This window comes from Notamacropus eugenii, chromosome 4 (assembly GCF_028372415.1).
Source record: "Notamacropus eugenii isolate mMacEug1 chromosome 4, mMacEug1.pri_v2, whole genome shotgun sequence".
Classification (NCBI taxonomy): domain Eukaryota; kingdom Metazoa; phylum Chordata; class Mammalia; order Diprotodontia; family Macropodidae; genus Notamacropus; species Notamacropus eugenii.
The window spans coordinates 233,592,560-233,613,442 of record NC_092875.1 but is presented as its reverse complement, the minus strand read 5'-3'; the positions used below and the strand labels follow the sequence as shown (position 1 = coordinate 233,613,442).

The 20,883-nt window shown below is 36.4% G+C and overlaps 1 protein-coding gene and 1 non-coding gene across 9 annotated transcripts in view; one reads left to right on the top strand and one right to left on the bottom strand.

Annotated features, from left to right (window-relative positions):
• PPP4R1 (protein phosphatase 4 regulatory subunit 1) overlaps nt 1-20,883 on the bottom strand; it is a 96,365-nt gene that overhangs the window by 25,700 nt on the left and 49,782 nt on the right. For 6 of the 8 annotated variants that reach the window (XR_011966039.1, XR_011966040.1, XM_072604232.1 and 3 more), the window contains 2 exons: nt 19,673-20,220; nt 14,356-14,436 (listed from right to left, as the gene is read on the bottom strand). Coding sequence is in view for 6 of the 8 variants with exons in the window: in XM_072604232.1 (XP_072460333.1) it covers nt 14,356-14,436; nt 19,673-20,220 (629 nt within the window). In the remaining 2 variants the exon portion in view is untranslated. The remainder of the gene's footprint in view (nt 1-14,355; nt 14,437-19,672; nt 20,221-20,883) is intronic. The other 2 variants (XM_072604235.1, XM_072604236.1) reach the window with 1 other exon arrangement.
• LOC140502950 (U6 spliceosomal RNA) lies at nt 11,698-11,804 on the top strand. The gene has a single exon (XR_011966667.1). It is a non-coding gene; the product is annotated as a U6 spliceosomal RNA (small nuclear RNA).

Genomic DNA, 20,883 nt, shown 5'->3' with positions numbered 1-20,883 from the left:
GATGATTTCAATAGAAATGTTGTTAGGAAGAGAAGAGGGTTTGGGGATAATAGCACATAGGAAAGTGAATTTGTTTTGGAAATATCAAATTTAAGATGCTTATAAAACACCTTACAATGTTGTTTTTCATAAATGTTGAGAAAAACTAATACCCAAAGGAGTATTACAGTATTAGGTTCCTCATAGCTTTAAGTCTGAAACTCCCAAGGCTGATCATTCCTCACTTGTTATGCCATTGTAAAAGTTAAATATTTACCAAGAAGGTAGCTTGTATGTTGGGGGGGACGTCTAGGCAAGTATTCTCTATTTTTCTTCATAATTTATTTTATCTGGATGTCTGAAAAACACTGCTGAAATGTGCAACTTTCAAATACAAGCATCAGAAAGTACAGGCATATCTGCATACGGAAATTTATGGAATAAGAATTATTCTATCTCCTAGGGAAAAACTACAAACTTCAGTTGTTGATTCCTTTATCAATGAGGAATCACAGGTGGACCAGGGACCTGCTCTTTATACTTCTTCATATTCTTTATGAACCTCTGGGATCACCAAAGATGAAGCAAAGAGGAATTTTTTCCCATGTAAGAAATGACTATTGATAAACAATATCTTGGGGAAATTCAGAGCTCTCCTCTTTTTCTAAAGTCTTGATTTTTAAAAAGTTCAGTCTTCTTCAGGACATTACTGCTAATGAGACTGCATTAACTCTCTTTTGGTCAGACCCCACTCAATTTTACAAGGAATTTAATCTAAAGTTGGGGAGCCCACTGTGTTCTACTCAAGCTGGGATGGAGATAGATCATTTTGTCTAGATAGCCCAAGGCTGGAGTGGTCTGAATAGAGATAATTTCTAGGTCCAAAGGTCACTCTCAGCCCCTCACTGAAAACCTAAGGTTCATAAGGTTTGAACATAAACTGTGAGTGTGCCATCATGATTGTCTTTGTTATGAGAAAGACAGCCAAATAACCATCCTTATTAATAACCTTCTGGCCTTATTAATAAAATGATTAAATTACCCAGAAACTATATCTCATAAACCTTTTAAACTGGCATACTCACCAGAAATTTCTGGATAAAATTTGATGTCCTCTTTGTATAGCGGGTTTCCTAGTATGCATATACTAGCAGGTTGTTTTTTTTTAATATGCTCTAAGGCTCACAGCATATCTAGTTACAAACTGCTATTTGCACCATATTTGAAGAAACAAATGAACCTGATTTAAGAATTCATGGTATAATGAAAAGAGCACTGCTTTTAGAATTAGAATACCTGAATTCATTGCTCAGCTTTGATACTTAGCTGTATGATCCCAATCAGGTCACTTAAACTCTGTGCACTTCAGTTTCTTCTTCAATAAAATGTGAACATTAGTATTTGCACTACCTGTATCACAGGACTGTTGTGAGAACATTTTAAAAAGCTATTTTCTGTCTGCTATTTTTTTCTTTTGTAATTTTTATTGACCTGAGAAATTCCTGTGATTTTCTTGGCATAAGCAACTTCTGATGAGGAAATTCTTCTACCAATGTAGATCAATCAGCAGCTACTTCACAACTTACTCTTCAACAGGGGCCTGAGGCATTGATGTCAGGTAATTTGTTTAGGGTCCTGTAGCCACTATATGTCAGAAGGATTTTATAAGGGAGGTTTGTTTGTTCAATGAAATGAACAATGGAATTGCCTACATTTCAAATCATGCTGTTGTTTTGTATAGCTGAATATTCTATACTTCTAAGTTTTTAGACTGGTTTATATTTTGGGTAATATTTTCACTCACAAATGAATTATATTCACTTATTTTTTAACGCATTTCGAGTTTAGTAAAAAACTAAAAAACAATAGGCTTAAAATCAGAAAAACTGGCTGGGTTTCACTGCCAATTCCCTTTCTCTTTGTAACCTTGGGTAAATCACTTAACCTCTTTGAGTCTCAAGTTTCATAATCTATAAAATGAGGGGGGGCTGGATGAGATGATCTCTAAGCTTCCTTCTAGCACCTAAAGCTTTTATGATTTTGATTTTCGTATTTATTAATTTTCTCAATTTTATGTAGAAATTGGAAGGCTGGATAGTCTTTACAGGTTTAGTAAGCTGCCTGGTTCTACAAAACTTTGTGCATGTTGTAAAATGCAGGGTCAAAAACCTTTACTTTAAAAAAACGACCCAGCAATACCACTTCCAGGGCTGCATTCCAAATACATCACAAAAATGGGAAAAGGACCCACATGTACAAAAATATTTATAGCAGTTCTTTATGTCGTGGCCAAGAATTGGAAATTGAGTGGACGCCCATCAACTGGGGAATGGCTGAACAAGTTGTGGTATATGAATGTAATGGTATACTATTGTGCTGTATGAAATGATGAACAGGAGGACTTCAGAGAGGCCTGCAAAGATTTATATGAACTGATGCTGAGTGAAGTGAGCAGAACCAGGAGAACATTGTACACAGTAACACATTATGTGATGACTGACTTTGATAGACTCAGCCCTTCTCAGCAATGCAAAGATCTAAAACAACTCCAAAAGATCATGATAGAAAAGAAAATTCCATCCACATCTAGAGAAAGAGATATGGAGTATGAATGCAGATTGAAGACTTGATCTCTCTTTTGTTTTTTCTTTTTCATGGTTCCTCCCATTTGTTCTATTTCTTCTATATAACATTTCTAGTATGAAAATGTTTAATAAGAATGTATATGTAGAGCCTATATCAGAATGCACATCGTCTTGGGGAAGGGAGGGAGAAAATTTAAAACTTATAAAAGTGAATGCTGAAAACTAAAGATAAATTAATCTTAAAAAAAATTTGTTTCTGATTCTCAAGTGTCAACCCAAGATATAATTTTTAAATGTCTAATTACTTTCTACTTCTGAGCTCCTTAATTAATTTTTGTCTATTTTGTGGTGGTTTTTTAAGGGGAGACAGGTTAAGTGACTTGCTCAGGTTCACACTGCTTTAAGTGTGTCACTTCATATTTGAACTCAGGTCTTCCTGACTCCAGGCCCAGCATTCTATTCACTGTGCCATGTAGTTGCCCTATACTGTCTGCGTTACCATGGACACGTCACTTAATCCCATCTGCCTCAGTTTTCTCAACTGTAAAACTGGAATAATAATAGCACCTACTTCTCAGGGTTGTTGAGAGGTTAAAAATGAGATAATATTTGTAGTGTTTTTAGTACAGTGCCTAGCACATAGTAGACGCTACATAAATCCTCATTTTCTCCCTTCCCTTCTACAAAGAAACGTATGTCCATGTCTCCCTCATCCTTAAAAAAATCCTCATTTGATCTTATAACTACAGCTCTCTTTCCTTTCTCAGCTAACATAGTTGAGAAACTTATCTAGGTGCTTGCTCTCCTCTCTTTTCTAAACTTGCTGGGATCTGGCTCCCAAACATCACTCAATTAAAACTGCTCTCCCTAAAGTTATCAATGATCTCTTAATTACTAACACTAATGACTTTATCTCAATCCTCATCCTTCTCGAATCTTCAGCTGCCCTTGACACTGCAGATTACACTTCATCTCCTGGATACTCTCTCCAGTTTCTCCTCCAACCTTTCTAACCCTTCCTCAGTCTCTTTTGCTGGATATCATATTAATTCTAAGCATCAAATGTGACAGTCCCCCCAGTGCTCTGTCCAAAGCTGTTTTTTTTTTTGATCTTGTCATCTCCCATGGGGTTCAACTATCATCTCTATGTGGATAAATCCCAGATCTACTTATCTAGCTACTCTCTCTCCTGAGCTGGAACATCTTGGACATCTTAAAATGGATGTCCTGCGGGCATCTCAAACTCAACATGTCCAAAATATTACTCTTATTTTCCTCAAATCTCCAAACTTCCCTTTTGTATTCAAAAGTACGACCAGCCTTTACAACCTTGGTGTCATATTTTTTGACTTCTTCCTCTGTATCACTAGATATATCCAACTTGTTGCCAAATTTTATTGTTTCTGCTTACATGACATATCTTGCATGTATCCTTTTCTTTCTACTCACACAGCCTAGGTTAAATCTTCATTGCTTCTTAACCTTCATGGGGAATTGATCAACTGTTGTCCATTGGCCCACTCCCCTTTGCTATATGACCCATGAGCTAAAAAATGTTTGCTGACATTTCTAAACACAAAAAAAGCTTCAGCTTGTGAGTGGTACAAAATATGGGTGGCATTCAATCCCAATAGCTTGCTGACCCTCTGGCCCAGACCACTGGTCGTCTTCTTGCCTTAAGTGTCCACTCCAATCCCTCCTTTACCGACTGCCAGTGATTTTCCTCCTATATAACTACAGTGTCTCCCCTACTATCCCTAGGATCCAATAAAGTTCGCTGGAATGTAAAACTTTATAATCTGGCCTATTCTTATATTTTCAGTTTTCTTATGCTTAACACTGTCACCATCACCACTTAATGACCCTGCTGCACTGACCTACTTGTTGTTTCTTATTCAACACTCCTCATGTCTCAGTGCCTTTGCTTTGTTGGATTCCTGCAAGATTCAAATGAAATACTCTTCCCCGTTAGAATGTGAATTCCTTGGGGGGCAGGGATAGTGACTTTGCTGGACATGGTACCACTAACAAAATGTTGGGCCTGCTTAGGAATGATATTTTAAACAAAGAAAAAAACTGTCTGTACTCATACTTTTTATCATTATTATTCCTAAATAACTAAACTGGGAATACTCTGTACTGCTGATGTAATCAGAGAAGAGCAATTAGCAGAGTAAGACACATCTAAAGGGTTGAGTCTTTATGGCCTGATAAGCCTAAGATTTCAATCTAAAAGAACTCTTAAGAGATCATACTAGAGATGAGGAAACCGAATTGTTTTGCCCAAGGTAACACTAGTAATGGGTAGCCAAAGTGGGATTCAAACCACTATCCTCCAATTTCATCATTCTTTCCATTGTACCATGTTGCCTGTTCTCATATTGGGCTTGAATATTATCAAAGAGGAAGCTGAGGCAGGTAGAGGTTAGATGACTTGCCCCCAGAGTCACAAATTACTTAAGTGTCTGAGGTAGAATTTCAACTCAAGCCTTCCTGACTACAAGTCATCTAACCTCTACCTGCCTCAGTTTCCTCTTCTATAAAATGGAGATAATAATAGTACCTATCTCCAAGGGTTATGGTGGGAATAAAACAAGATATTTTTAAAGTGTTGTAAATCTTAAAGCACACATAAAGGCTGTTGTTATTAATTATAATTATACATTCTCCCTCCTGGGAACTGTTGGCCCAAACGCTACCAGTGAGTATAACTTTCCTCAACCATATTCAATCTTAAAACTTGCTCATATGAAAACAACTTCTTTTCATCTACCTGTAAAATCTTAAAGTTTTCTCCACCTACATCCCATAATAATAGCTAGCACTTATAAATATTATCCCATGACAACCCTATGTGGTAGGTGCTGTTATCTTTATTTTGCAGAAGAGAAAAATGAGGTTAAATGACTGGCGGTCTCCCATGCCTGGAATGTTCTTCTGCCTCACTTAGACTTTTCAGAATTCCTGGCTTCCTTTAAGTTTCTACTCAAATGCCACCTTTTGTAAAATACTGTTCTTTATACTCTAGCCTTTCCAGCAGATTACCTTTTTACTTTGCATCATCTTCTTGTTGTTACTATGATGATGATGATGAAGTATCTTTTGTCCAGGGGTTTTTCTTGGCAAGGATATTGGAATAGTTTGCCATTTCCCTCTCCATTGTGCCCCCATTTTACAGACAAGGAACTGAGGCAAACAGGAGTTAAGTGACTTGCCTAGGGTCACAGAGATAGTACAACTATCTGATGCCTATCTGAACTGAGATCTTCCTGGCTACAAGCCTAGTGCTCTATGTACTACACCCCCTAGTGGCCTATGAACATCCTATCTGTCGGTATCATATTTAACACATCCAGAACACAACTCATTATCTTTTCCTTTCAAACCTTCCTACTTTTTTTTTTCCTGGTGAAGATACCACCATCTATCCAATCATCCAGGTCCACAATCTCAGTCATCCTCAATTCTTTCTTCTTGCTCACCCTTTATATCCAATCGGATGCCAAGTCCAATTGATGCTACATCTACACATATCTTACACCATTCCCTCTTCTCTACTCAATTTCAGAGGATTCATGATGAAATATGCTATCTACATCCAGACATGACCAATGTAGGAAACTATTTTGCTTGCTATGTGTATTTGCTACAAGGCTCTGCTTTTCTTTTTTCAATACAAAGGGAAAAGGTAGATATTCATTAACTGAAAAAATTAAAAACTACAGAGATTTCACTATGTACTCTCTCCTCCAGACAATTTATAACAATGGTAAACAGGAATGGAAATGATTAGTCCTAATATTGAGGAACCCCACTTTTTATACTTTCCTATCCACAGAGGGATTGAAAATATCGTACCCTGTTTGATGTAGAAATTTTAGATAACCAAAAAAGAAAAAAGGTAGCAAACTACACTAAAATATCCCTTATATTTGAAATCAGGAAATCATCAAGTATTTGTTAAGCACCAAAATGTTCCAGGGACTACGCTAAACAGTGCTTGGAGCAGTAAAGCCTAAAGGTCTTAATCAAGGTTGCATTTTATTTATAATGGGGACTGAGGTTCCTTCCTTATACCAGTTTTTTGAGCCAGTCATTTATTTTATGTAAGTACTATGTAGCCTGCGAGTCAAAAATCTAATTTACTAATGATATGTTAGGCAGTGTGACATAATGGCCAGATGGCCAGGCTTAAGAGTCAGGAACTCTTGGTCTGATGTTCTGCTTCATATATAGATGTATGGTCACTGTCCTTTCACTTCAAGTCTGTTAAATGTCCAGGCAACTGTCTTAAGACTATAAATTGCAGATGAGGTGTTGAATTAGAGAAGGAGTTCTCTAAACAGATGACATCATAGGCAGATTAGGTGTTGAATTTAGAGAAGGAGTTCTCTAAACAGATGACATCATAGGCTTCAAAACGAAACCTTTAGATACCTAATATTCAGAAAGGGAGATTGTGAGGAATGATTCCTGAAACTGACTCATTTAAAAAAATTTTTTTTTAAAAATTAATTTGTTTTCAATTTTCTATAATCACTTTCATAAATCTTAGACTTTCTCCTCCTCCTTCCCCCTCCTTCCCAAGACAGTGAGCAAACTTATGTGGGTTCTACACATACGTTTGTCGTGTTGCATGGAAGAATTAAAATGAATGGGAGAAACCATGAGAAAAAGCAAACTAAAACAAAACACAAGAGAAAATAGTCTGCTTCATTCTGCAGTCCAACTCAATAGTTCTTTCTCTGGATGTGGAAGGCATTTTGCTTCAAGAGTCCATTGGAAATTTTTTAGGTCCTTGCATTGCTGTGAAGGGCTAATTCTACCAGAAAAATGCCTTGCACACGGTTGTTACTGTGGTTGTTACTGTGTACAAAGCTCTTCTGATTCTGATCCTTTCATTCTGCATCAGTATAAGTCCTTCCTGGCCTCTCTGAAGTCTTCCTGTTCATCATTTCTTATAGCACAATAAACTGACTCATTTTTAACTCCTGAGGATCATTCATTTCCTCTCTACTGGGGGGAAAAAAGGGGGGAGGATAACCCTTTGAGGTTATCCAAAAGGATCTAATATCAACAAAGTCTCCAACATTTCTTCTATGCATATAAGTCTGAATGGTACTATTCTGTTCAAACAGAATAACTGTAATTTCCGCGCCCCACCTCCCCCACTCTCTCCAGGAATTGCTGGTCCAAAGACTAAGAGTGAGTGTACCTTTCCCCAACTATAAAAATTTTAAAACTTGCTTTTATGAAAATTTATCCGCTTTTCCAACTACCTATAAAGACCTTAAGGTCCCCCTGCCAATAAATTCAGCACTTCACCTACAACTTCCTCCCACCCCCATATTGTGGAGCTCAGAATCAACTTTAATATTCAATGTGGGATTGACCAGGACAGAGGACAGTGGAATTATCACCTCCCTCATGGGTGAAATTCTAGCTTTCTTAATGCAGCCAGTTCTGTTTTCCTATTGTTGGGGGTTTTTCTTCATAACTTTTAATAAACTGAAAAATCCTTTAAAAAAAATTTCTGAAGGGATATCGACAAATATTTGTGCCATATACTGAGCAATTATAATGGCACTTGGAATGTAAATTTGAAGTAATAAAAGTAAATGTCATATATTTAAATTATGAAATAATAACACAGACTTTCGGCCTCTTGGCTGCCATATCATGCTACTGACTTCAATGAGCTTATTTTACACAGTCTCCATTTTCCCCCAGACAAAATGCAATAAACACATCTTTGTACTTGTGATTTTTAAACTTCTGTAGGAGATTGCTATATATTTATCTTTAAAGCTCAAGTTTTAGTCCAGTGCTCTAGCCTATCTGAGTCTTTTTTACATCGTCACCCAGCGGTAGCTAAATATTCTAGCTTTGTGTCTGCAAAAGGACGTCATTTATGTCTTTTCCAAGTTATTTAAATAATTATTTGCAAAAAATATTTACATTTAAGAGGAAAGAGTAAAACAGCAGGTAATTCACTGTGGCAAATGCAGCAAAAATTAGAGGAGGAAAGAAAAAAATACAACTCAAAATATGGAAATAAGGAAGTCATTACTGACCTTGTAAAGACATATTTAAGTAGAGAGGTAGAGATGGATGTTAGATTAGAAGGAGCAAATGGTGAAAAAGTAGAGCCTGATAATCCTAGTAAATTAGTGGGGTCAGAAGCTGTTGGTTTGAGGAAAGTCATAAAATGGACCAGGTAGGGTCTTTATTTCCTTTTATGGCATGGAGTAGAAGATAAGGTGCTATGCAAAGGTTAAAGGCAGCAAAATCTACATATTTTAGGTTTCCTTGGCTGGTGTAAAAATTCTGGTAAATGTGTATCTTTCTTGACCCCAATGACACTAATCAGAGGTCCCTGGAAGCCTATATGGAAGCTTTCTGATTCTGCAAATCCCTCCCTGTTGTGTAGATCCCTCTCCCCCACCCCCCACCCCAGCACCTCCCCACATTGTCTCAATTGTGTCTATATCATAAAGGCTGATCAATTAGAAGTGAGACCACAGCTCTCTTTATATAAGCTGAACTGGTATTTAGTGAAAAAAATTTGGTGAATGCTTCTTGTTATGAATGATATATTCCTGTACTTGTGTATTCCAGTTTGTATACATATCATGACAATCTAAATTTTCTTCCTAAGGATCACCTAGTACAGTGCTTTGAACATAGTAGGTCCTACCAAACACAGGATGAGTAGAAATGAATTGCTCAGTCCTGCATCAAAGGAGTCATTTTAAATGGCAGGGCTTCCAGACAATGGCCCAAAAAATGTTAGTGAGGTTCCCAATTTGCTTTACAAAGTTTGAAAGAAGAATCTACATAACTTCCCCTTCTTTGTTTATAGTTTGATTTTCTTCCTCATCTGATTGGAATAGCTTCTAACATCAACTAAGGAAAGATATGTCATGACAAGAGCACGCCATTCTGGACCTCATGAGACATTTCTGACCTTTTTTTTTACTAAAAAGATATCATTGCTACTAGGGAAGGTAGGATTTAATGATTAGAAATAAATTATTCTTTTACTATGGTTCTGTACCAACATTTCTTTGGAAAGCAGATACCATAACAGAAAGCATTTCCTAATTAGAATTCCAGCTAGATCTGTTTGGATGGTTGGGAGGAGCATAGTGGATAAAGAGAAATTTTGAACAAGTAAAAACATTTTTGATATTTCAACTGGGTTCTCTGGTAAGTGGTCATCATCAGTTTAGTAAAGCATATGGATGATATGAAAAGCTTTCTGTGAAGCAATATTTTTCAACTGCATGGTCAAAAGAACAATCACGGAGAGTCTATGTTTTAAAATATCTCTGTCTGAATAAGGCAGAAACTATTTGAGGCAAAAATGATGGCATGTGTATACCAGCCTCACAAAGAGAGAGAAGGAAAAGTATTTGTGAGTTACAAGAGATTTAAAGCTCATATAAAACCAGCAGTTACAACAAAATGATCAGCAAAGAACACAGCCTCAACTTCCGGTAATTCTAATTCAGCAACTTCTACTACCTACCAGCTCCAAAATGTAATACATTTTAGTAGCAATGACAGGTTTTGTCAAGTTTCAATCAGTCCCACATTCAATACAATCTTATTCATCCTTCCACAAAATGACATTTTCAAATTTAAAAAGGAAAGTGATAACAGGTCTCAATTTAATATTAGGTGTTTAAAACTTTAAAAGCTTAAAAATGCAGTAAGACTTTTCACACAAGCTGAGTAATGGGAAAAGAAAACATTGTTCTCAGAGCAGGTTATCAGAGAAACTGAAGAACAGTCCCTCAAAAATGACAAATTGAAATTGCAGCAAGAAGAACCTGAGTAAAACATATACAGGAACATGAAGATTACTAAGTACATTACCAAGGAAGATTGTGAAATCTTCATTTCTTATAGAAAATCTTTCTAAAAAGTATTGGTATGGGATGTTATTGGTTTAAATCATTACGATAAGCATTTTTCTAAGGTTGAATCATCCTTGCAACCTTAGTATAAATCCAACTTGATGAAAGTGACTGATTTTTTTTTTTGATCAATTGTTCTAGGTCTTTTTGTTAGTATTTTCTTTAAATTTTTGAATCTATATAAATTAATGCTTTTTTTTTGCTTTTTTCTTCGTTAGTTTATGAATTAAAACTATTTCATAAAGGAAGTTTGACAAAGTATCTTCTTTCTCAATTTTTGAATAATTTACATAATAAAGATATGAACCGGAAAGTATGAAAAAATCATACTGTAAAGCCAAATTGGATAAGTTTCTGGATTTGTTTGTCTGTGATTGGATTATTTAAAGTTTTTATTTGGTACTGTTAATTTGGGGATCTTGTATTTCTGTGAAAAATTTTATATTTCTTTTTGATTTTCAGTTTTGCTTGTAAACACTTTAGAGTAGGTTCTCATCACTCATTCCAATTGTGTTCTAAGTTTAAATGTTGATTTTTAAATTCAGTGGGATTTTCCTTTTTAAAATCAAGTTGGCAAAAGGTTTATTAATTTTCTTATTCTCTTCAAAAACTGGCTTTTGTATTTATGAGTTCTACAGTCTTGTTTTCTAATTCATCCACTTCTTAAATTTTCAGAATTTCCTCTTGTGTACTTATATTGGGCTATTTAGTTTTTTTTATATTTTAACTGGATATTTAGTTTACTAATCCTCCCTTAATTAAAACTTACTTCTAGTTTGTTCTTAAAGGTAATTTTTCCTCTGAATATAAATTAAGATGCATCCTAGAAACTGGAAAGCATATTCCAGAAACAATTGTTTGTTCCACAGCTTCCTGAGGAGAGTGAGCATAACTTAAGAAACACTCTGCAAATGAAGACAAATTAAGTGCAAAAATATTGCAAATTTTGAAAATGTCTGCTGCATAATCTGGAGTGATTCAAACAGTGACTCAATAATGAAGAGACTCATTCTTCTGCTAGGCATTTACTCCTAGGAAAAGTCAATGATAACAACAAAAGTCCTACACACACCAAAATATTTAGAGTTGCACTTTCTGCAGTAGCAAAGAGCTAGAAACAAAGTCAGTGCTCATCGTTCAGAGAATGGCTGAGCAAGTCTGGCACATGATTGTAGTGGCATATGAGGGTGCTGAAAGAGATGGTACATAGGGTGCTTGTTTTGGCAGCACATATACTAAAAGTGGAACGATACAGAGAAGATTAGCATGGTCGCTGCACAAAGATGATACACAAATACATAAAGCGTTCCATATTTTTCATCCACTGGGGAATGGCTGAACAAGCTGTGGCATATCAATGCAATGGAATACAATTGTGCTATAAGAAATGGTAAACAGGCAGACTTCAGAAAATCCTGAAAACACTTATAGGAACTGAAGCTGAATGAAGTGAGCAGAATCAGGAAAACACTGTACACAGTAACAGTCACAGTGTTCAATAACTGGCTTTGATTGACTTAGCTCTTTCTCAGCAATGCAAGGACCTAAAACAATTCCAAGACTCGTGATGGAAAATGCCATTCACAGCCAAAGAAATATGGAATCTGAATGTAATCCAAGCAGATTGTTTTCTTTTGTTTTGTTTTTTTCTTTCTCATGGTTCCTCCCATTCATTCTAATTTTTCTATACAACATGACAAATGTGAAAATATGTTTAACAGGAATATACATGTAGAGCCTATTTCAGATTAAATGCCATCTTGGGGAAGGAGAGAAAATATAAAACTTATGGAAGTGAATGTTGAAAACTAAAAATAAATAAACTTATAAAAAAAAGAAATGGTACATATGAATACTAAGGACAGGCATAGGAAGAATCACATAAACTGAGGCAAAATGAAGTATGCAGAAGCAAGGAGAGAGTGAGTACAATGATTACAGTGTTGTAAGTGGAAAGAACAGCACTAGAAACACTGAAACTGAATGCTGAGCAATTAAAAAGGTAACTTCCCTCCTCTTCTTTTCAAAGGTGGAGGAGATGGGTTTGAAACACCATGGATAATGTCAGACTATTTCTATGTACTTGTTAATTTGCTATTTTCTTCCCTTTTTTCTTGTTATACAAGATGGCTTTTGGGGTAGGGGGCAAGAGTTGAGATATGCTGGGAAAAGTAAGGATGTAAAGGTAAAAACAAATGAACTAAAAATCTATTTTTAAAAATCTCATGCAGTTATTAAAATATGGGAGCTGATTAACATAAAGAGCAGGTGTCAGTCCTTTCACTGAAAGTCTTCAAGTTTCATAATTACTTGTTAGATGTAGCGGAAAAAAGGGTCTATTCCAGATATTTGGTTTGAACCAAATGGCTCCTGAGGACCCTTCCAGCCCTGAAATTCTAAAGTCTCTCTCTGATGAATTCTGAACTGGTTTATTAGGTGACTATGCCAAACATCTGTGATTTTTGTGTCAATCACAACCTCACTGTGACTTCTGTACTAAGTTTCCAGGGGCTGCCTCAAACATAAAGCTTGAGTGACTTGTCCAGGAGTTGAGTGCTGAACTTATGTCTTCCTGCCTCCAAGTCCAGAACTCATCCCTCTTTGTCATACTAACTCTAAACTGGCAGCATGTGAAAACTGCCAAAATAGCCTGGATATATGGAGATGTATTTTTTTTTTACTATGATTTAAAGTGATCTCTTCTAACTTTCACAGATAAGTTTCTAGAATCACCTATAAAATTTCAAAGCTGGAAGGGACCTCAGCAGTCATCTAGTCTAACTCAAACTATACTATTATAACTAATGAGAACATACAACCTCTACCTTAAGATTTCCAATAAACAGAGAACCATTACCTCCTGTGACAGCCCATTCTACTTTTTAACACCTCTCATTGTTAAGAAATTTTTTCTTTGCTTAATAAGCCTAAATAAATGCCTCTTTGCAATTCATACTCATTTCTTCTGGTTCTGCCTCATAGGACCAAAAAGAAAAAGTCTAATCTGTCTTTCACATTAACAGTGCCTCAAATATTTGAAGACATCCACCAAGCCTCTCACATTGTCTTTTTTCCAAGCTAACTATGCCCAGTTCTTTCAACCAATCCAAATATAGCACAGACTCAAGGCTCTTCCTCATCCTAAACACTTTCTAGCTTATCAATGTCCTTCTCTAAATTAGGTTGCTCAGAACTAAACACAATACTCTGGCTATAGTCTGACAAAAGCACTGAGGGATTATCATTTCCTTATTCCTGAATGCTGTCTCTCTTACTGTGTTCCAAAACTACACTGGCTTTTTTTTTTAGCTGCCACATTACACTAATATTTATAATATTCCACTGATCTGCCAGTAGAGCAACCCTGTCAAAAAAAAAAAAATAAGAAAAATTTAATATGGCATGATTTGCCCTTAATGGTGTTACAATGGTTGTTACTCTTCCTTTTTTAAGATATTCACTAACCATCTCTTTTATGATTCATTAAAGATTTTGTCAAGGAATGGAAGTCAAAGAAGCAAAGTCAGGAACAATGACTTTTAGTATGCAGATTCTACTTTCATTTTTAAGATCAAGACTACATTTGTTCTTCTCCAGTCCAGTATTTTTCCCATTTCCCATGATCTTTCAAATACCATCAACAGTAGCATAGTAATCACATCCACCAATTTTTTCAGTATTTGGGGATGTGATTTGCGTGGAGCAAAAGACCCAAATCCACTGAAGATCACTGAGGTGTTACTTTAACTATGTCCTTACTTATCTTGGTTATCAGTTCCCTGTTAGGCATTTTTGTTCTGCCATTTCTAGAATAAAGGTCATTTTCCTTGGCAGAAAAAACAAATATAATAAGAAGTAAGGAGGTCTACCTTCTTTCGTGTCAATTATCAGTGTCCCATCCATCCCAGGCAGCAGTCCTTTCTTTGATCCTTCCTTTTCCCCCAATAAAGCTAAAAAAACAAACAACATTTTTGTTGTCCTTAGTTTTCCTCAAAATCCTTGGTTCTGTTCCTGACATTATTACAGGGGCAGCTAGGTACAATGGATAGAGTGCTAGGAATAAGGAAGACCTAAGTTCAAAATTTGAACTCAGACACTTATAGCTGTGTGGTCCTGATCAGATCTTTCTATTTGATTTCAATAGCTTCATCTGTAAAACAGGGATAATAATAATACCTACCTCCCAGGACTGCTCTGAGGATCAAATAAGACAATACTTGTAAAGTGCTTAGCACGTTGTCTGGCACTTATTAAGTGGTATATAAATATTAGTTATTTTTATTCCTACCACACATACATCTGTTACCTGCTCATGCTTCTACCTGTTGTACGTATTATTTAGAAATCTAAGTTGTTTGGTAACAAAAAACTATTATTTTTATTTCTAGTTAGAATTATCTTCCTTTGTGTTTCAGAATTTCATGCATTTGAGTTTTCCATTCCTCCTAATTTATCATGCCTTTCCTTAAGGTAAGAAGCTATTATATCTGCTCCACTTCTGGCAGACAGTACTACCTACTAATGCCTGAATAACTGAAACAGACCATTACTAACTGTATCATACCATTGTATCAGGTTTGTGACATTCTCCAAACTTTGAACTATTTTTCCTTCCTGTCCAGGTGGTCTGCAATACACTCTGATGAAAAAATTGCTTGTTTGTCTTCACTCAAACCATATCTTCCCCTTCTGGTTCCTGGATTTCCTTAGATTCCAGTAACAGGTTTCATCTAAACAGGTTGTCTCAAGGATACTGATGAATCAAAATTTGCCTCTTTGTATCACTACTTCTTCTTGCTTGTTCATTTCCATATATACATTTGAGGATTTTCTTTCCTGTGAACTTCTGGATTTCTTGCTAGCTAGTCTTCTTTCATGTGGTAACTCTCAATGGCAACTAGGCTTGATGAATATACTCATCTTTTCTTATCTTAAAGTTCTTTTGATTAGAGATATAAGAGATCAGGCAAACACAATCCTACTATCTATATGGAATGCCTATACTTCCTCACTTTCCATTTATATCTTAACACCTTATAATTAGGCTTTCAACCTTACCTTTAAACTGAAAATACTCTCTTCAAGGTTATCAACAATCTTTTTTATACTGCTCAAACTAATGATCCTTTCACATCCTTTGAAAATAGAGACTACTCTCACCTCCCATCCCCCCTCCTTCCTGGATAGTCTTTTTTCTACCCTGGCATCCATGAGACTACTCTTTCAAGGTTCCTTATCTATCTACCTGATTATTCTCTAGCTGGACCATCATCCATCTCTCGCTCTAAAATGATGGATGTTCCCTGTTTCAAGGTTCTGTGCTGGCTTATCTTCTCTTTCAATACTCTCTACTTTGGCAATCATGTCTACTCCCCTTGGTTCAAATATGTCATCTCTTCGACTATGACTCCTAAATCTATACATTCAACTCTAACCTTCTACCAGAACTCTGGTTCCAGATTACTAACTCCCTGCTAGTCATCACCTAGATGTCTATTCTTAAGCTTTCCATGTCCAAAACAGAAATTATTCCTCCCCCCTCAATAAACCTAACCTTCACCAAAAATCAATCAATGAACAAGCATTCATTACGATGCACACTATTTGCCAGATACTATGCAAGGTACTGAGGATACAAATACAGAGCTCTCTGTCCTTAAAGAGCTTACTTTCTACTGGGGAAATAACATGTTGCAGTTAAGTAAATACAAGACACTTACAAATTATACATTTTGCAATCTTGCAAAAGCAAACTGGTTTCAGCCATTTTTGTTTTGTCATTTCTAGTACAAATTGGGGAGAGTTGTACAGTCTACAATTTCTTCTTGAAAGTAGCAGCACTTGAGCTGAACCTTGAAGGAAGCCGGGGTTTTAAAAAGTAGAGACAAGGAAGGAGAAACTACAGAAATGAGGGATAGCCTGTATAAAGGCAAAGAGATAGGAAATAAGAGTTTTCTTTATAAGGAACAGCAAGTGGCTCAGTTTGGCAGGACTCTTAAGTTCCTGATCTATTTTTGTTGTGGTGGTAGTGGTGTCGTTTCAGTTGTTTCTGATTCTGTGACCCCATTTGGGATTTTTTTTGGCAAAGATAATGGAGTAGATTGCCATTTCCTTCTCCAGCTCTCCATACAGAAGAGGAAACTGAGGTCAACAGGGTTAAGTGACTTGCCCAGGATCACATAGCTAGTATGTGTCTGAGGCCAGATTTGAACTTGGGAAGACTCTTCCTAACTATAGGCCTGGCACTCCATATACTGTGCCCCCTGTGTAGTCAGCTTGGAAAGATTGGCTGTAAGAAGCTAAGAGGTGCTTTAAATACCAGAGAAATTTACAGTTTATCATAAAGGTAATGTTGGAGTTAACTGAAATCTTTTGAGCAGAGGAATAATAGTGATGAAAGCCTGGAACATGGCAGTTGTGGTGTAAGAGAGAAGTGGACTATTGGGAGAGACACTGCAGAGGTGGAACTGACTAAGACCTGACGGCTAATCAAAGAAGGAAAATACCTAAGCTATGAACCTTGGTGACTAGAAGAATGGTTATACCCAGAGCAAAAATAAGAAAGCTGTGAGGTTTAGGTGTGGCTGGCAAAGATAACTAATTCTATTTTAGATATGTTGCTTTTGAGATGCTGATGGGATACTGAGGTGGAACTGTCTAGCAGTGAGCTGGAGACTGGGACTACAGAGCTGGATATGCAGTTTTAGGAGTTGTTAGCATAGAGATGACAGCTAAATCCATTGGAGGTTACTTGGAGAGAGTTAAATATGTCAAACTTTTTATGACCCCATTTGGCATTTTCTTGGCAAAGACAACAGAGTAGTTTGCCATTTCTTTCTCCAGCTCATTTTTACACAGGATAAAACTGAGGCAAACAGGATTAAGCAACTTGCCCAGGGTCACACAGCTAGTAGGTTTTTAACTCAGGAAAAGAAGTCTCCCTGACTGCAGTCCCAGAGCTCTATCCAATGTCACAAAGCTCATAGAAAAGAGAGTAATAAGCCATATTGCAATCTGTTATAGAAGGTGAGAAAGTTGCAGGGGGCAGAGAATGGTTAGCTTTTTATACATATTTGGTTTTGAAAGGGACAAAAGATAGGATAATAGTTTGAGGGAATGGTAGGGTCAACAGGAGGCTTTCTTTAAGCATGGACAAGATTTGGACATTGGACATGTTCAAAGGTTTTGAAAAAGGAACCAATAAAAAATGAGAAGTTGAAAATTAGGCAGAAAGTGGGGCATATATGAAAAGGGAAGTTCTTAGAAGTGATACGATGAGATACATTTAAAGGCAAAAATGTTTAGGTAGGGAGGATAGTATTAGTAATGAGAAGAGTAAGCCCATCTTCTAAGACTGAAGCAAGTGAGGAGAAAATTATGGGATGATGCTGAGGTAATATAATATATAGAAATGGAGACAAAAGGGAACTCATTCTCAATAAGAAAGATCTCAATTTTTTCAGTGACATATGAGGCAAAGGTCTTTTACTAAGAGGGAAGGAGGAAGTGGTGGGGTGTTTGGAATAGTCTTTCAGCTTCCCTATATTTATTAAGAGGACCGTGGGGGTCATCTCCAGTCATGCTGATCTATAGCTTGCAACTGAACACAGATGGCTCCAGAGGATAAAGTATGGTTGGTCACCTTGCACAGCCCTACTTCACTTAAATCTAATTCACTTGCAAGTCATGGAATCAACTTCCTGATGTCACGGTCCTCTTTGATAATGGAGGACAAACAGCAGCAAGAGCACCATCCTCCCAGTCAGACATTTATAATCTCCAAGTCATCCTTGCCTCTTCCTACCCTGCCTGTGTCTTATCAGTTGCTGAGGTCTGTTGGTTTTACCTTAAAATCTCCTGTCCCATTCACCTCTCACCTAGAACAATTGGTCACTCTGCTTTCACATCCTCTCCCCTTTCCTATCCATCCTCCACAAAACTGCCAAAATAATATTTCCTAAGGTATAGGTCTGACCATGTCATTGCTCTGCTCAAAAATCTTCAGTGGCAATATGTTAAAATATAAACTCCTCAGGCTAGCAGTTAAACGCTTTCCTTCTTTGTTTCCGTTGTTGCTGCTATTTTTCGGTTGTTTCAGTGATGCCTGACTCTTCATAAATTCATCTGACGTTTTCTTGGCAAAGATACTGGATTTCCCATTTCCTTCTCCAGCTTATTTTACAGATGAGGACAGAGGCCAACAGGGTAAGTGATTTGCCCAGCGTCACGCGGCTACTGTCAGAGGTCAGATCTGACCTCAGATCTTCCTGACCTATGTTTCTAGACTTCTTATATTTGCCTCCTCTCCCCCAAGTCCTGAGTGGTTTACTAGCTGTTTCCTGGAGAAGAGAGTCAACCTCTCATTTGTGTTTCTTTGCACTAGTTGTCACCCATGCCTAGAATGTGTTTCTTCCTTGCCTCTACCTCTTAGAATCCTAATCTGCCCTCAAGGTTTATATGAAGTATTAGCTTCTATAGGAAAATACCTTTCCTGATTCTCTAATTGTTAATGCTATCTCTATCTTCAAATTGCCTCATACTTTCCATCTATTGACATGTTATAACCCTACAGGAGAACTCAAACTCCTTGCAGTTGGGTATTATTTTTCATTTTGGTCTTTGAATCCACCTACCACAGTACCTTATACAGAGCAGGAAGCTTGGTAAAATGTAAAGATGCAGGAAACTAAATGAGTCTCCTATAAAAAGAAAATTCAGTGATCCTTTTAGAACACTGTTTATGAGAATTTTCAGGAAAGCTTCACTGGCCCTTCTTTTGTCAAAAGGAAGGCTGAATCATTGTCATTTAATTTTTAGCACAATGAAACCTAAAACAAAATGGAAAAATTCATGCGAGCATGAGGATTCAGAATTTCTTAGATACTTAGTATTCTATTTACTGCTGCCAGGAAAATTTCAGAAGTATTTCACATATGAGTACCAAAATCTATATTATGCGGATAATGCATATAAATTAACCCTCACTAAAAATATTTCCTGGAAAATTTGACTTTTGTAATAAATATTAAGAAAAAACATTTCATTCATTAATTTGATCAAACCAATGTTTTCTCCAAATGCAGACAACTGTTTTCAAAGAAAAATAAAAATAAAAAAGTCAAAATAATCATAACAAACATTTTAACAAAGGAGATAAAAGTACTTAACATGGTAGACTTATCATACCTTTAACATCAGGATCATCAATGTGGGGCTCAAGATTTTCTATCATTTCTTCAAGTTCCTTTCTGGTAGCCATAGCAATATTTGGAGAATCTGGTACAGGAACTCCTGGTGCTACTTTTGGACTCTCTGGATGTAATGTTTTCTCAGTATCTTGTTCAAGCTCAAGCTCAAGATCTAGATCTATTTCAGGTAGAGGAGTCCTCCAGAAATGGAAGGAGTTGTACAATTCCTGGTCTGAGAGAGATGGTTCTGGAGAACTTATGTCCATTTCTGGTAGTAATGTTGTATTTAAATTGCCAGAAGTTTGCTCAAGTTCATCTACTGCTTCCTGAAGAATATTATGGAGAGATACTGAAGATAGAGTAGAATGTAAAGACCTATCCAGATGAATATGAGATTCACTCAAAGACTTCCTACATGTTTGAGTATGATCTTCCAGGTTATTTTCAAGTCTTAAGTTGGATTTACAAAGACAGACATCCAAAGGAATATCCTCTGTCCTGAACTGTACATTCTCTGAGAAACTGTCTCCATCCCTGATAGTTTCACTGCAGAAAACATGAAAACATAAAAGTAAACATTAATTTCTCATGAAAGATACTAGAATCAACCAATTACTGAAAATTTGGTAAACGGTATTAATTTTGCCTTGACACTCAAAATGATTCTGCATCATTTTCTATAAGATGTGAACTCAGATAATTTAATATTAGCTTAAACCAAAAACAATAGGGAGTAAATGTTTCTTATTCTTTATGCTAATATTCTGCTCCAAGAGCATGAACAGGAGCTGATAATTATAAATAATTATTATAATAAAAAATCTTCCTGGTAGTGTATCTCCATTGGTTTCAAAGTACTCTCCAATAGGATCATACAATTTTTAAACGGAAGGACTCTAGAGGATATTTAGTCTAAAGCATCTATTTTTGCAGATGTCCTCATCTGAGGCCAAGAGAGGTTAAAATATTTGCCTACAGTCATAAAAACCAGAATCTGAAACTAGGCCCTTGCTTTCAAATTCAGTATTCTTTGCAATGCATGATACTCCTCCTCACATGATATTCTCACTTAAAAATCCTAGTAAAACAATGAAGTAGTCAGTGCATTAAGTAATAATACCATTTAATAGATAATTTTTTTTTTTAAAAACTGAGGCTCAGATAAATTAAGTAATTTGTTCAAGGTCAATAAGTTAACGTGTACTGGTG